General features: G+C 39.1%; 1 protein-coding gene across 2 annotated transcripts in view; it reads left to right on the top strand.

Moving 5' to 3' along the window:
* Positions 1-1,949: 1,949 nt before the first annotated feature.
* The window catches only part of cul3b (cullin 3b), a 76,861-nt gene continuing 64,038 nt past the window's right edge, over positions 1,950-14,772 (top strand). The window contains exon 1 of one of the 2 annotated variants that reach the window (XM_052018556.1): positions 1,950-2,318. In XM_052018556.1, the coding sequence (XP_051874516.1) occupies positions 2,256-2,318 (63 nt within the window). In that variant the 5' untranslated portion in view covers positions 1,950-2,255. The remainder of the gene's footprint in view (positions 2,319-14,772) is intronic. The other variant, XM_052018557.1, reaches the window with a different exon arrangement.

The raw sequence follows: 14,772 nt of genomic DNA, 5'->3' as shown, positions 1-14,772 counted from the left end.
TAGTTCTGGATTTATTGAAGACAGCAAAAATGAGTGACACCAGTTCTTGGTTGGATTGAGGTCACAACATACCAAAGGTAAATACAATAATAAGTAACATTATGTGTGGAATCATTATTGACTTCTTGAGAGAGTCAGAGAGAAATTTTCCATATTTTCATCTCTTTAAATTTGCCTAAGGATTTTTTTTCTCTGTCACAAGAGATCACACAGCTGCTGTTGGATAATGAGTTTTGTAAATCATGATGCTTATGGCATCATGGCTGTACAAGATAAACGTGAAGGATTAATTGGGCATATCCTAACCATTATCTATTGTATTTTCTTAGTAAAATGGTAAGGTTGTGGATTCCAGCAACCAGTGTACAGATTGAGAGTTCTCTATTAGGATCCCTGGTAGTCTATACCTGAATATCAAGCACACAGTCTTGCACTACAGAATGAGTAGAATGAACTCTGTACATGAGAATGAATGGTGAGGTTACATGCAAGAGATTCTCTTGTATCAAAAATGAAGAAAACTAGAACAATGACTCTTCATTAAGACACTGAGGGATTCAGTTTTAACAGCCGGAGAGCTGTTTTTTGTGTAAAGTGGTCAGCAATTCAAAATCAGGGAGCTTGTTAGCTGAGCCATGGTTCTCCTGTGGCAGTTTTTAGGTAGGCATGTTAATATCTATAAAGTTGCTTAAACTATGAAAATTATCTGCACCAAGCAAAGGCAAACAAATGAGCGGTCAATTTGCAATTATTGCAAACTGCTCAAAACATGACCTTGAAATCTATCTGTACTTTAGTAGGCGGGCTATGCTGCTGTCAGCTTATTAGAGACTAGCTTGATGGACTGCCTCATCCTAGCTTGACCTGTCAGCCAGCTGGTGCTGTGTGGCAGCCAACTAACTTCTCACCCTTGCAGTACCAAAAAGCTGTAGTCATGGAGTACATCAACCAAGTCTAGTACTTGATGTATATGGATGCTTTCCAACACAGATCACAGGGTGAGATCCGGAACTTTGTTTTTTTTTCAAAATTTCAGGCATGCTGGAGGCAAACTAGCACCTTAACACCATCCCTATGACATCAATACCACACAGACAAGAGAGCATAGCCAGATTTTCCAGTTTCGGTGACTCCATTTCACGTGTCAATTGAGCCACATGGATTATAGAAACACATAGAATCACATAAATATCACAGGGAATTTGATGAATTTCTTTGATAATTTCATTCCATTTTATTCAAAATATCCAATTAATTATTAAGTAATCTGAGTTTTAATCTGCATCCTGGAATAGTGATATTGTTATAAATGTAGTAAATGTTCCAGTTGTTCTATAACACAATATCAGAGTAATCGTTGCTTTATAACAAATTATACATTTGACCGTGTTTCATACGAACGTGATATTAAACACCACCTCGTCAATCATTTCTTTCAGTTTTTATATATACTTACGCTTTAAAATACACACACTTAGTGATGCTAACGTGTAAGTTATATAAATAAACCTCTTGTTTCGATGAGTTACAATTTATTGTGCATTATTCTCCATTTCCCACAACTTTTGCAACTTTCTGTTCGAAACATCGCACGATTGACTGCTGAACCTATTTATTTGCATGCCACAATTTCTGCACACCAACGCTAGCACTTCGGGCATCAATCAGACCTGTCGGTATTACTTGTTGCGTTTAAAAATCAAGCTGCTCCATCCATTTCAACTGTTTGTTGACAAGCTGCGTCACCCTTCAGGTCACTCCCCATCCCCCCGGCGACCGACACTGACAGCTGCTCACAACATGAGGCGGGGAGTGAGCCGTTCGCCCGGTTTGTGTGCGGCGCCGGGTAATTGACAGCTGCGTCAGCCCGCCCCCTCCCCCAAGATCTCGCGTTTCGGCTGCCAGGAGTCGAGTGGAGTGGAGGGGAGGGGGGGAAGTTCTCGCGATATCTAGCGGCCGAGTGACCTGCGCACTGAGGGTGTCGGCCGCCATAGAGCCGGGCTGGTATTTTCCAACAGATTTTGTTTTAATATTGGAAACAGTTTCATGGTGGAGGGTCCCGCCGCCTCTCTGCTGAAGGGGTCGGTTCGAGCCGAGCCTTAGGCCGGCCATCCATTCTGACGGGAGGCGGTTAGCTGCAGCTTGTACCTTCATCAGGACCTCCCTCCCCCCCTCCCCACTCCCTGCCCCCTCTTTTTTTTCTCTCCTCTCTTCCCCTGTAAGCGAGTCCTATGTGAAAGGAGCCATCAGCCAACATGTCAAACCTGGGCAAAGCTGGGACGAAGAAAGACACCAAGATGAGGATACGAGCCTTTCCTGTAAGTAAGGAGCCCGCCCGCCCGCCGCAGCCGCTTAACCCACCGAGGCAGTAGCCTCGCCGCAGAACGGACAGAGAAGTTTCAAATCGAGGGCCCGGGCTTTGCGGATGTCAACATAGCAGCAGGCCCCTTGCCGATTGATTAATATTCATGGGGATCCGTGGAAGCCAAACAGGGAGGGTGTTCAGTCTTTTTGGCTGTTAAATGTGATGATGTCCTCTTCGTTAGAGAGTACGGTGCATTTTTATTCGTTTGTTATTACTTGATTATACTTCCTCTGCCTGCCCTCCAACCCACCCCAATAACAAAAATGAAAATCAAGTAGTTTTATTGGGAGGCCTTGTCTGTGGCAGATTTTCGGGACAATAGGATATTGCCAGCGATGACAAGACCTTGAAAAGGAAGGTTTACGGCGTGGCATTTTTTTAAATTTTAAATGCTACTCCTTCGGATATTTTCTGTGTATGTGTAAAGTTAGTGGGATGTTGTCTATTTACATTGTTTTCAGTCCATTTGAAAGACCCTTACCTTTAACAGATGGTCTGTAACAAGGATCAGCTCACTACCAAGTACTCCAACTTGCTGCCACATTTGCATTTTGGTTAGTGTAAGAATTCAAATGGTGGCACCTTACTTGACACTGGAATCATGTTCCCATAGTAGATTTGGTTCTCTAAGATCTACATTATAAATAAGTAAAAAGGTATTAATAATATTTATGACTATCGCTCATAGTGTAGATAATATTAGTCAAGAAAACACATTTCAAATTTGTTCTGGATGTTAATATAGACTTTGTAAATTCAAATATCTAGTAATATTAAAAGATTTTGTATTTCTACACAGTACATTACTACCTGAAAGTATTTTAATAAGGTTCACAGAATTTCATTAAACTAATTTTACTTAGTGCAGGTTATAGAACAAGCTCTATTTCCTGATCTCACCTTTATCATCAATTTGAAAAGATAGTAAATTGAACATACAAAATAGCTTTTGTGTAGAGGGACTGTGCCTTGTTCTGCTGATATTGTGGTAGATGCACTTAGGAAAATGTTTAGTAGTGACATTAGATGGGGAGTTCATTCACTGACATTGGCAAGAGTAGGTGCTTTTCCAAGGCTTCTTTTACCATTTGGACACCTCTGATCATGTTATGATGAGTTGGGTTTGAGGGTTGTGCAGCTGAAAGATAGAACTTTCAGTGGAAGTTGGCAGGTTGGGCCAGTGTTTGGGGGAGAATTTGAATCCAGCATTATATATGTTTTAAAACAAATGCAGTAAGTAATGTTAATCATATAGATATATCAAAATAGAAAATGTTTGTTATTCTTGAAAATAATACTTGATATTGCTTCCGTTTTTTGAAAAAAAAACTACTGAATCTCCATTATCTAATTCACGGTAGTACAGTTGTCCTAGTAATACAGGAAATATGAGACTTTGGCAGCACAGTTTCTCTCTAATACTGAAAACAGCTGTTGACTAATTTGCGTTAGAGATTTTCATGTGATTCTGATTTCGATGGGGAAAATACGTTGTGTGAAATCAAATTGTTTTGAGTGCATTGAACCACTGGTAGTCTCAGCTCTAATGGGAAATCTCTAGAAAACTGCAGTTATCCAAATTAGTTCATTTATGTTTTAACGTACAGAATAGTTTAACAAGCTAAATTATTTGGTCATCCTTACTAGCGTTTATGCAAAATCATAAGAAACTTCAGACACAGGAGCAAGTTGACTGATATCTTGTGCCTGCTCTGTCATTCAATATGATCATATGTAATCTATTAACCCAGTGCTACTTTTCTGTTCTAACCACATTTCCTTTGATTCCTTTAATATCTAAAGATCTATTGTTCTATTTTATGGATATATTCAGCAACTGATAGAGAATTCCATAGAATCATTGCTCTCTGGGTGAAAAAATCTCATATTGTGATACATGGCCCAGCCCTGATTTCAAGACCAATTGTTTCTAGACACTGCAAATAAGGGGAATATCATCCCTGTGCTGCCAAACCCCTTAAGAATGTTATGTTTCAATGAGCAATCACCCTTCTTTCTTCTAAAATCTAGTTTATTCTCTCCTCGTATGATAAGCTCATTCATACCAGCAGTTTAATCTAGTGAACCCTCACTGCCTCAATCATAAGTTTGCCCTTCCTTGTGTAGGCAGACCTTGTGTGTATACAGTATTAGAATGCAGAACAGTACAACACAGAAACAGGCCCTTTGGCCCATGATGTTGTACCGAACTAATTAAACTAGTAATTAAATGCCTAACTAAACTAAACATAGATATTGATATGCCTGCATTCTCTACACACCTCTTAAACACCTCTATAGTATTTGTCTCCACTACCACCCCTGGCAGTGCATTCCAGGCACCCACCATTCTGTGTGTATGTGTTTTTTTTAAAATAAAACACTTGCTCTGCACATCTCCTTTGAACTTGCCCCCTCTCACCTTAAATGCATGCCCTCTAGTATTGGACATTACGACCCTGGGACAAATATACTGTCTACTCTATTCCTCTCATAATTTTATAAATGTTTATCAGGTCTCCCCTCAGCCTCTGCCACACTGGAGAAAACAACCCAAGTTTGTCTAACCTCACCTCATAGCACATGCCCTCTAATCCAGGTAGCATCCTGGTAAACCTCTTCTGCACCCTCTCCAAAGCTTCCACATTCTTCCTATGATGGGCTGACCAGAATTGAATGCAATATTCCAGATGCGGCCTAACTAGAGTTGTATACTGGATGTGATCTCAGAAGAGCCCTGTATAATTGGAGCAAGGTGTCCCTAACCATTTACTCAAATCCTGTTAATCAAAGGCCAGTATACTTTTTACTTTCCTAATTGCTTGATATACCTGCGGGTTAACTTTTAATGATTTGTAGACAAGGGTGTTCTGGTCACTGAGAGCAAAACAGCTTTCAGACTTTTAACATCTGAAAAAAATGTACTTTTTCTAATTTTCTTGCTGAAGTGGCAAAGCTCTCAATTGTTCATTGTATTCCAAATGCCATAGTCTTGCCATTCATTTAAACTGTCCATATCTCTCTGAAGCCTTCTCACAGCCTACACTGCCATCTAGCTTTTTATTATTCACAAGCTTAGATGTATTACACTTGACCCCCTCATTCAAACCATTGGTGTAATTTGTGAATAGTTGGGGCCCTGGAAGTGATCCCTCTGTTATCCAGCTGGTCACTGCCCCCCAGCCTAAAAATGACACACTTATTTCTGCTGTTTTCTGTTCATTAACCAATCTTCAAAGCATGCCATTATGTTACTGAACGCTCCACAGTGATTTCTTGATTTATGGAAAAACTTCCTTGAAAATGTTTTAAGCACAATTTTATGTAACAAAAAAGGCTGGACATCGTGCATCTTGAGTGCTTTAATACAGTGTATTCCCATGCAAGGAAAGTAGCCTGCTATTTGTTGTAGTGAAACATAGCTTCCAAAATCAAAGACCCCATTCCTCAAAGTATCGTCAGTGTTAACAGTTAAAATTTGGAATTATTGTGACCTCTTCTACTATTAAAGGCCTTCTGCAAGTCCAAATACACAATCAGCTAATTCACCCTTTATCTGTTCTGATTGTCACAACCTTAAATTCCATTATATTTGTCAAATATGATTCCTGTTTCATAAATCTGTTGATTCTGCACAGCTATATTATCTTTTAGATATAAGGTTAACACTTCCTTAATAGTAAGCTGCAGCATTTTTTTTTACAATTGATAGCAGGCTAACTGGTTATTAGTTCCCTGTTTTCTCTCTTCTTAAAATGATAGTTTCATCAACAGAGTTTGTGTTAATTATGCTTCATATAACTGATAGTTCCCTTAAAGTAATAATATGAAATTTGTGCACACTCTTATTTAAGTAATGAATTTTATTATAATGGAGCACATGAGATTTTCAAATCATGAAGGGTTGTGCTTTATAACTGGCTCTACCACTAGATGCAAGTCATTTTTGCACAGCATTTTAAAACAAGAAGTCTAGTTTTACAAATTTGGAAGATTTATCTTTTAAAAATGTGTTTTCCACTGACAAATTTCCAGATCAATTTAATAACTTAAAAACTTTCCTCGCCAATTAAATTCCACATGGTACCTGAACATTGGCTTTAAAGGACCTGCCGCATTATGCATGAGCAACAGAATGGTGGATGGATTATTTTCATGAAATTCTTGTTTTGTCCTTTGAATGACTTGTTGTACCAATTTTGGGAGTATTTATTTGCCCACAAGCCAATAATATGAAATTTGTGCATATTCCTATCTAAAGTAATTTATTTTTGTGATAATTGTGCATGTATTTGAATAAGTAATTTCATCTCAAAGGGTCAATTTACTTGATTTTTTTTCTAAATGTGCATCTATAAAATTTGCCTATTTCTGATTAAGTTTTATTTGCAGAATAAGTTTTAATATAGAAAAACTGCTGTTCCTAGCAAAAAGCTTTGAAACATGTTTTTTGTAGCAACTTAAGCAGGTATTTGTATTTTATTTCAAAAGAAACCCAACACTTGCTTTTGGTATTGTTGTACGAATGAGTCAGCATTGAACATTAACGTAAAATGTTGTTTTAATAACTTTTCTAAATCATCAGTGTCAGTCTTTAAGCACTAGATTGTTTTGCATAGGGGGGGGTTTATAAAGTCATTTACTGCACCCTAGTCATTTTATATATTGGAAGAAACTTGTATTCGTCAACTGACATTCAATAATGTATTTGAACTTTTTGTATTTTGGAGAAAGAAGAACATGGATCTGAAAATGTTTTTGCACAAATAGTATTTTTGGAAAGTAGAAGCATAATGCTTCTGTTTCATATCTTGTAACTTGTGCACATTTTTTCAACCTGCATTGTTTCCTCAACAGTAATGAAATTCTCACCTGAAGTTCTATTTGCTTTGTGGCCTTAAATTGTCCATATTTTACCTGGTTGGTTAAACACCAAGTCTTCATTATCCACGAGGGATAGGAGTGTGGACGTGACACAGGATAACAAAAAGAATACGTGTATTACTAAGGCCCTCACTTTTGAACTGTACACACCCCACAGATGAACTTAAGTTGCCTTGGAATACTCTAAAAGCATTAACGTGCATTTTAAAAAAAAATGATATTAATAACAAAGTACTTCCATTGGAACTTTCAAGCAGTGATAGGTTTTGAAATCACAAGGTGCAACTGCGTAATCAAAGACCATTTGCCATCGGAACAGCAGTCCTCCACTTGCTACAAGTAATCAGGAAATTGATCACCTAGCTATATAGACAAAGGTCGTGTACCTGTATACAGATATATTAGTTAGGGAAAAAAAATTGATTGGGCCTGGGATCGAGGTCCTGAGTATACAGATCTGTGGATAGCAAATCAGAGGTTGATGAAATCTGGGTGTGTATGTCAAAACTTTGTGTGTGGACTATTTGATTGAAAGGTTGGAACATCTGTGCAAGGAAGCTCAAACACATGATCTATAGAATAAAACATATGTAAACAACATATGATATAGAAAAGTGTTCCCATATAAGGGAGCTACTCAGTACAGGCGACCCCCACATTATGGGAGGGTTGCATTCCTGGAACGTGGGCCATATTGTGACTTTTTTCCATAGTTTTTTTTGAAGCTGCATCATGTCTATGCACCAAGAAACACAAGTTGAAAAGAAATATTATGTTGATTTTTTTTTCCTCACATAAAATTTGCTCTCACAGATTTTATGCTCTATCTTAATTTTTTGAGTACTACAAGGGTGAATTTCCATAACCCAAATGGCCGTAACATGGGTTACCTGTATACGTACAACTTTATCAATTTCTACACACCAAAAGCCAAGGTTCCATTTGCACAAGTAGCATTGCCCATACAAGACCTCTCCCCTTCAATAAAGGAAAAACAAGATGCTGTATACATCCCAGTTTCTGAACGTAAACACTTCTATCCCACTGCACCATTCCTACCCCTTTTGCTTCTCTTTCTTCATTTCCAACCACTCCCTTTCCTGTCCTTTCCCAAATTGATTGTTAATTATGGTTAAGTAAGCTGATCCTATTGAAACCTCTGGAGGGATGTGTGGAGCCAGCTTGAGAGTTTTCTTAAGGCACTCCAAGGCTTGAGTTCATTCAGCCTGATGCGCTAAGTGAGCCTTGCAACAAGATGATACAAATAATCCATAATGAAATCGGGGATCATGCAGTTGATTTGCACTTAATTCCCTAATGCAATGAGCACAATTCAAAACACTGCAAGAAATTATTTTCCTGCTGTATTGCAGAAGGCATGGGCACTAATAGGAGGAGGACAGAATCTCCCCAAGTTTATTTGGACCACTATTGTCTAGAAACCAATAGTGAGTACTAAGATTTGCCAACAGGAAGTTTTGCAAGGGTTAATTGAATTAGTTGTGCTGAAGTACACATTTTACAAGCATCTTAATCCCTGATAGAAAGAAACAAACCCTAGTTTAGTCTTGTTCAACTCCCAAAGTTAACATTGCTCATCCAGTCCTAGTTTACTAAGTCCACAATGATTTCAGATGTGGTTGTTTATGATTCACTGTGAAGCTAATGATAATTAAAATTACTTTTGTCTACTTTTATAAAAAATGGGGCTGCCTCTGGTTCTTTCGAGATGTAATCAGAAAGTGATGTAGGTCCACCACAACGCATTTGGTGTTTTAATGCTACAGCCCTGCAAACATCTTGGATCTGATTTGCTGCGAGCAATGCCACCTATAATGTGTTAGTGTTTTGATAAAACCCTTTAACTATTGCTCTTCTATTTGACGAGGAACAACCATATACAGTGGCATGCAAAAGTTTGGGTGCCCCTGGTCAAAATTTCTGTTACTGTGAATAGTTAAGTGAGTAGGTGATGAACTGATCTCCAAAAGTCAAAGTTAAAGATGAAACATTCTTTTCAACATGTTAAGCAAGATTAGTGTATTATTTCTGTTTTGTACAATTTTAGAGTGGAAAAAAGGAAAGGAGCACCATGCAAAAGTTTGGGCACCCCAAGAGATTTGAGCTCTCATAACTTTTACTAAGGTCTCAGACCTTCATTGGCTTGTTAGGGCTATGTCTTGTTCACAGTCATCGTTAGGAAAGGCCAGGTGATGCAAATTTCAAAGCTTTCTAAATACCCTGACTCCTCAAACCTTGTCCCAACAGTCAGTAGCCATGGGCTCCTCTAAGCAGCTGCCTAGCACTCTGAAAATTAAAATAAATGATGCCCACAAAGCAGGAGAAGGCAATAAGAAGATAGCAAAGCATTTTCAGGTAGCCGTTTCCTTAGTTCATAATGTAATTAAGAAATGGCAGTTAACAGGAATGCTGAAGGTCAAGTTGCGGTCTGGAAGACCAAGAAAACTTTCCAAGAGAACTCATAGGATCGCTAAAAAAGCAAATGAAAACCCCCGTTTGACTGCAAAAGACATTCAGGAAGATTTAGCAGACTCTGAAGTGGTTGTGCACAGTGACGCCTGCACAGATATGACCTTCATGGAAGAGTCATCAGAAGAAAACCTCTTCTGTGTCCTCACCAGAAAATTCAGCGTCAGAAGTTTGCAAAGGAACATCTAAACAAACCTGATGCATTTTGGAAGCAAGTCCTGTGGACTGATGAAGTTAAAATAGAACTTTTTGGCCGCAATGAGCAAGGGTATGTTTGGAGAAAAAAGGGTGCAGAATTTCATGAAAAGAACACCTCTCTAATTGTTAAGCATGGGGGTGGATCGATAATGCTTTGGGCTTGTGTTGCAGCCAGTGGCACGGGGAACATTTCACTTGTAGAGGGAAGAATGAATTCAATTAAATACCAGCAAATTCTGGAAGCAAACATCACACTGTCTGTAAAAAAAAGAAAGAAAGAAAGCTGAAGATGAAGAGAGGATAGCTTCTACAACAGGATAATGATCCTAAACACACCTTAAAAATCCACAATGGACCACCTCAAGAGGCACAAGCTGAAGGTTTTGCCATGGCCCTCTCAGTCCCCCGACCTAAACATCATTAAAAATCTGCAGATAGACCTCAAAAGAGCAGTGCATGCAAGACAGCCGAAGAATCTCACATAACTAGAAGCCTTTTGCAAGGAAGAATGGGCAAAAGTCCCCCAAACAAGAATTGAAAGACTCTTAGCTGGTTATAGAAAGCGTTTACAAGCTGTGATACTTGCTAAGAGGGGTGTTACTAAGAACTGACGATGCAGGGTGCCCAAACTTTTTCTTTGGGCCCTTTTCCTTTTTTGTTATTTTGAAATCGTAAAAGATGGAAATAAAAAAAAAGTAATCTTGATTAAAATATTAAAGAAATGTGTCATTTTTACCTTTATGCCTTTTGGAAATTAGGTCATCTTTTACTCGCTTAGCAATTCACAGTAACAGAAATTTTGACCAGGGATGGCCAAACTTTTGGATGCCACTGTATGTAAGCCTGACTTAAATATCCCATTTAGACTCCCAGTAAGTGTTAGTTGTTCTGCTTTGGACAGCCAGCTCCAATCAATTTAAAATTTCCAAAGCTTCTGTTCATCCAACCTAATGAGTTTAAGCTAACTCTGAGATCTTAAAAATATTTGATAAACTCAAGGGATTTTCTAATTTTTCTGTGTCAGTTTTCATCACCTGTTTGACGCACATTAAACTTTTTTTAGAAAAGTGAAGCTACTTCCTTGAACTTTGTCGCATTATCAGTTTGAACTTAATCCCAGATTTATACAGTATATTTAGTTTTGCTGTAGAATGAATTGTAAAACATTCTTGCTGTCAATTTTACAGTAAATCCCTTTGCTGTGCCTTTCACTGCTTGAGAGCAGGAAGGAAATAAACTTTCAAGCTTCAATATGTTTCCTGGTAACCACGATTTTCACAAAGTTTGACAATGGCAATGGGTAGCTAGCTTTCCTTGTCACTGCAGTGAAATACTTGATGTACCAGAGATTGATAAACGGTCTCCTAATGATGTTTGTCAGGAATTTAAATTTAATGTCTGCAAGAATCCCTAGAATGAATGTATATTACTCAAATATAATATTTTGGAAATGGCCAACATGTGTATCATATAATCTTCCTGACCACTTATAACTTTTGAGTGTGATTAAAAGGCTAGTAGCTTACTATCGTGCCAGTTGATCACTTGTAGGACTATTGGAAGTGTGGAACAGAAAGTGAGATTATATAGGGAGGTTAAAGAATTTGGAAACTTTCTGAAAGCATACCCATTGTTATAGTATGATGTTTGGTGTTAATACCACTAATTGCATCAGAAATTTGAATTTTCTTCCCTGCCCTATTATTACTGTTGTATGGGTAATAGCTGATGACTGCTTGAGTGCAATAGTTCTTTCTAATATTGCAAATGGAAGGAAGTAGTAAGTGGTTAATTATGTTGTACCAAAAGGAGTTCACTACTATTTCATTTTATTTGTGGTTTTATACCAGACAAGAAGTAACTTTCAAGTTCCTATAATGTTTCTTCTCTCTGCTTTGCTTCAGGATGTGGGATGTCCGTGCTAGGTAGTGCAATTCTTTCTGTTTTGATCCATGAGCGAATAATGTTTCAGGAATACCATAAGTGCCATTGTCTTCCATTAGTCGTTGTAGAATCTTTTTGAATAAGGTTGCTGATTAGTGATTGATTTTTTTTTAATAAAAGGTATTGGGTGTTGGGGGCTGTTAAAATATTGTTTGTGGGATGTGGACATGCCTGGCAATACTGCCATTTATTGTTCATCCCTAATTACCTGGAAGTGAGAAGGTATCTAAGTATTGACCACATTGAGTCTTGAGTCACTTAAAAACAAGTCTGGGTTGGGAAGGCAGATTTCCTTCCTTGAAGGACAGTTGTTAACCAGATTTTTTTAATGGAAACCATCATTACCGTTATTGAGGTAAGAACAGAAAATGCTGGAAATACTCAGGTTGGGCTACATCTGTGGGAAGAGAATCAGAGTTAATGTTTCAGATCTCAAACTCATTGTAAAAACTCAGAAAGAGACCACATCTTGTGCTGCAGTGAGGGTGGAGAAAAGGGTGGGGGTTGTTTCAGCTAGGGTAAAACCACTGTGATCATGGAGATGAGCTTTTAAACAAGGTATCTGATCGATGAGTGAGAACATAAACAAAAGAATGCAGGAGTTATGAAATGCAGAGAAGGAAAACGTGCCCGGTAGGTCAGATGGGCATGTCCTCCATTCCCACAGGGTGGGGGAAGAGAAGGGGGTGAGAAAAATAAACAAGCTGAGTCAATATCACAGACGGATGACTGACACAGACAGAAATCAATTTGCTGTTACTGAGACTAGCTTTAGTCCCAAATTTGTCTAAATTACCAAAGTTGAGGGTGGATGAAAGCAAATGTGACACAAATGGCAATCTTAAGAGCAGAGCATTAAGACTTATAGAAGTGTAGTCACATAGTTTTAAGTTTGCAGAAGATTAAAAGTACTATTAAAAGCTGTACAGATTTTTATACCTCGAATGCAAAAAAACATTGATGTTACTGCAGACATTGGTTGAGGTTTTCAGTGCAATTTGGGGAACCTTATTACAGGAAAAAAATGTGCTGTAGAAAAACTGGGGCATAGATTGTATTGACACACAATGTTGCATTTTGAAAACAAGCTCAAGCAACCTTGACATTTTTCGTTAAAGCAGAGCTTAGGAGTCAGAGAGAAACTGCTAGAATTTAAGTATTTAAAAAGAGAAGTTGTGGGGAAAGGGCATTTGAGAGCTTGCATTTGCAATACAGAATTGAGCAAAGCACTTGTCCCTGGTGGAGGTTGCAGCTTTAGGAGGTGCTGTCAGAGTGCACGTAACAGCAGTGCATTTTGTGACTGGTACACATTCTGTACACATTCTCACTGTGCTGATATTGGAAGGAATTAACGTTTAGGGTGCTGGTTGGGGTGTCAGTCAAGGAGATTGCTTTGTTCTAAACAAAGTTGTGGTTCCTGATCATTGCTAGAGCTGCAATCATCCAGGTAAGTGGAAAGTATTCCAACACACTCCTGGCTTGTGACTTTATAAATCGTGGAAAGGTGTTGGGGTGTCAGGAAAGTGCAGGGAAAATTTAATGGGAGAATGGGATTCCTCTGTGAGCTGGCATAGAGTGGGCTGAAATGGCCTCTTGTATCATGCGGAAATAGGAAGTTGAGTCTGGCCGTAGAATACACAGTCTTTGATTTGCTCTGGCAGCCATAGTTGGTCCTATTGAGTTTCTGGTGAATGATGATTCCTGGGGCTGTTGATAGTTGAGGATTTAGAGATGGGTAATGACATTTAATGTGGTTGGACACTGTTGTGGAAGATGCTCACTGCCTGGAACTTTTGCAACAGGAATGTTACTTGCCACTTATCAGATCATTCAGCTCATGCCTGAATGCCATCTAGGTCATAGAGTCATACTGCACTGAAATAGGCTATTCAGCTCACCACATCCATATTAATCTCATCTTCCAGCACCTGGCCTATGGCCTTCAATGTCAAGGCAAATCACATTTCTCACCTAGACACTTCTTAAATGCTGTTGTGACCATAAGACGAGTAGAATTAGGCCATTCGGCCCATCGAATCTGCTCTGCCATTTATTTTTCCCTCTCATCCCCGTCCTCCTGACTTCTCCCCGTAACATAGAATATTACAGCACAGTACAGGCCCTTTGGCCCACAATGTTGGGCCTACTCTTAAGATCTATCTAACCCTTCCCTCTCACGTAGCCCTCCAGTTCTCTATCTAAGAGTCTCTTAAATGTTCCTAACGTATCTGGCCCCACAACCTCTGCCAGCAGTGCATTCCACACACCCACCACTCTGTGGGGAAAAAAAAACTTAACCCTGACATCCCTCTTGTATCTTCCTCCAGTCACCTTAAAATTATGCCCCCTTGTGTTAGCCATTGTCGCCCTGGGGAAAAGTCTCTGACTGTCCACTCGATCTATGCCTCTTATTATCTTGTACACCTCTAACGTTTGACACCCTTACCAATCAAGAACTTATCAACCTCCACTTCAAATATACCCAATGACTTGGCCTCCACAGTTGTCTGTGGCAATGGATTCCACGGATTGACCGCCATCTGGCTAAAGAAATCCCTCTGTTCTAAAGGGACGTCCTTCCATTCTGAAGCTGTGCCCTCTGGTCCTAGACTATTCCACTACTGGAAACATCCTCTCCACAGCCACTCTATCCAGGCTTTTCAACATTCGGTAGGTTTCAGTGAGATCCCCCCTCATCCTTCTAGACTCCAGCGAGTACAGGCCCAGAGCCATCAAATGCTTCTCTTGCGTTAACCCTTTCATTCTTGCAAACCTCCTCTGGATGCTCTCCAACGCCAGCACATCCTTCCTTAGATATGGGGCCCAAAACTGCTCACAATACTCCAAATGTGATCTGACCAACCCCTTATAAAGCCTCAGCATTGCATCCT

The sequence above is a fragment of the Pristis pectinata genome, chromosome 6, assembly GCF_009764475.1.
Source record: "Pristis pectinata isolate sPriPec2 chromosome 6, sPriPec2.1.pri, whole genome shotgun sequence".
Taxonomy (NCBI): domain Eukaryota; kingdom Metazoa; phylum Chordata; class Chondrichthyes; order Rhinopristiformes; family Pristidae; genus Pristis; species Pristis pectinata.
Note: the sequence above shows the minus strand (reverse complement) of the source record. Positions and strands in the feature narration are given on the sequence as shown.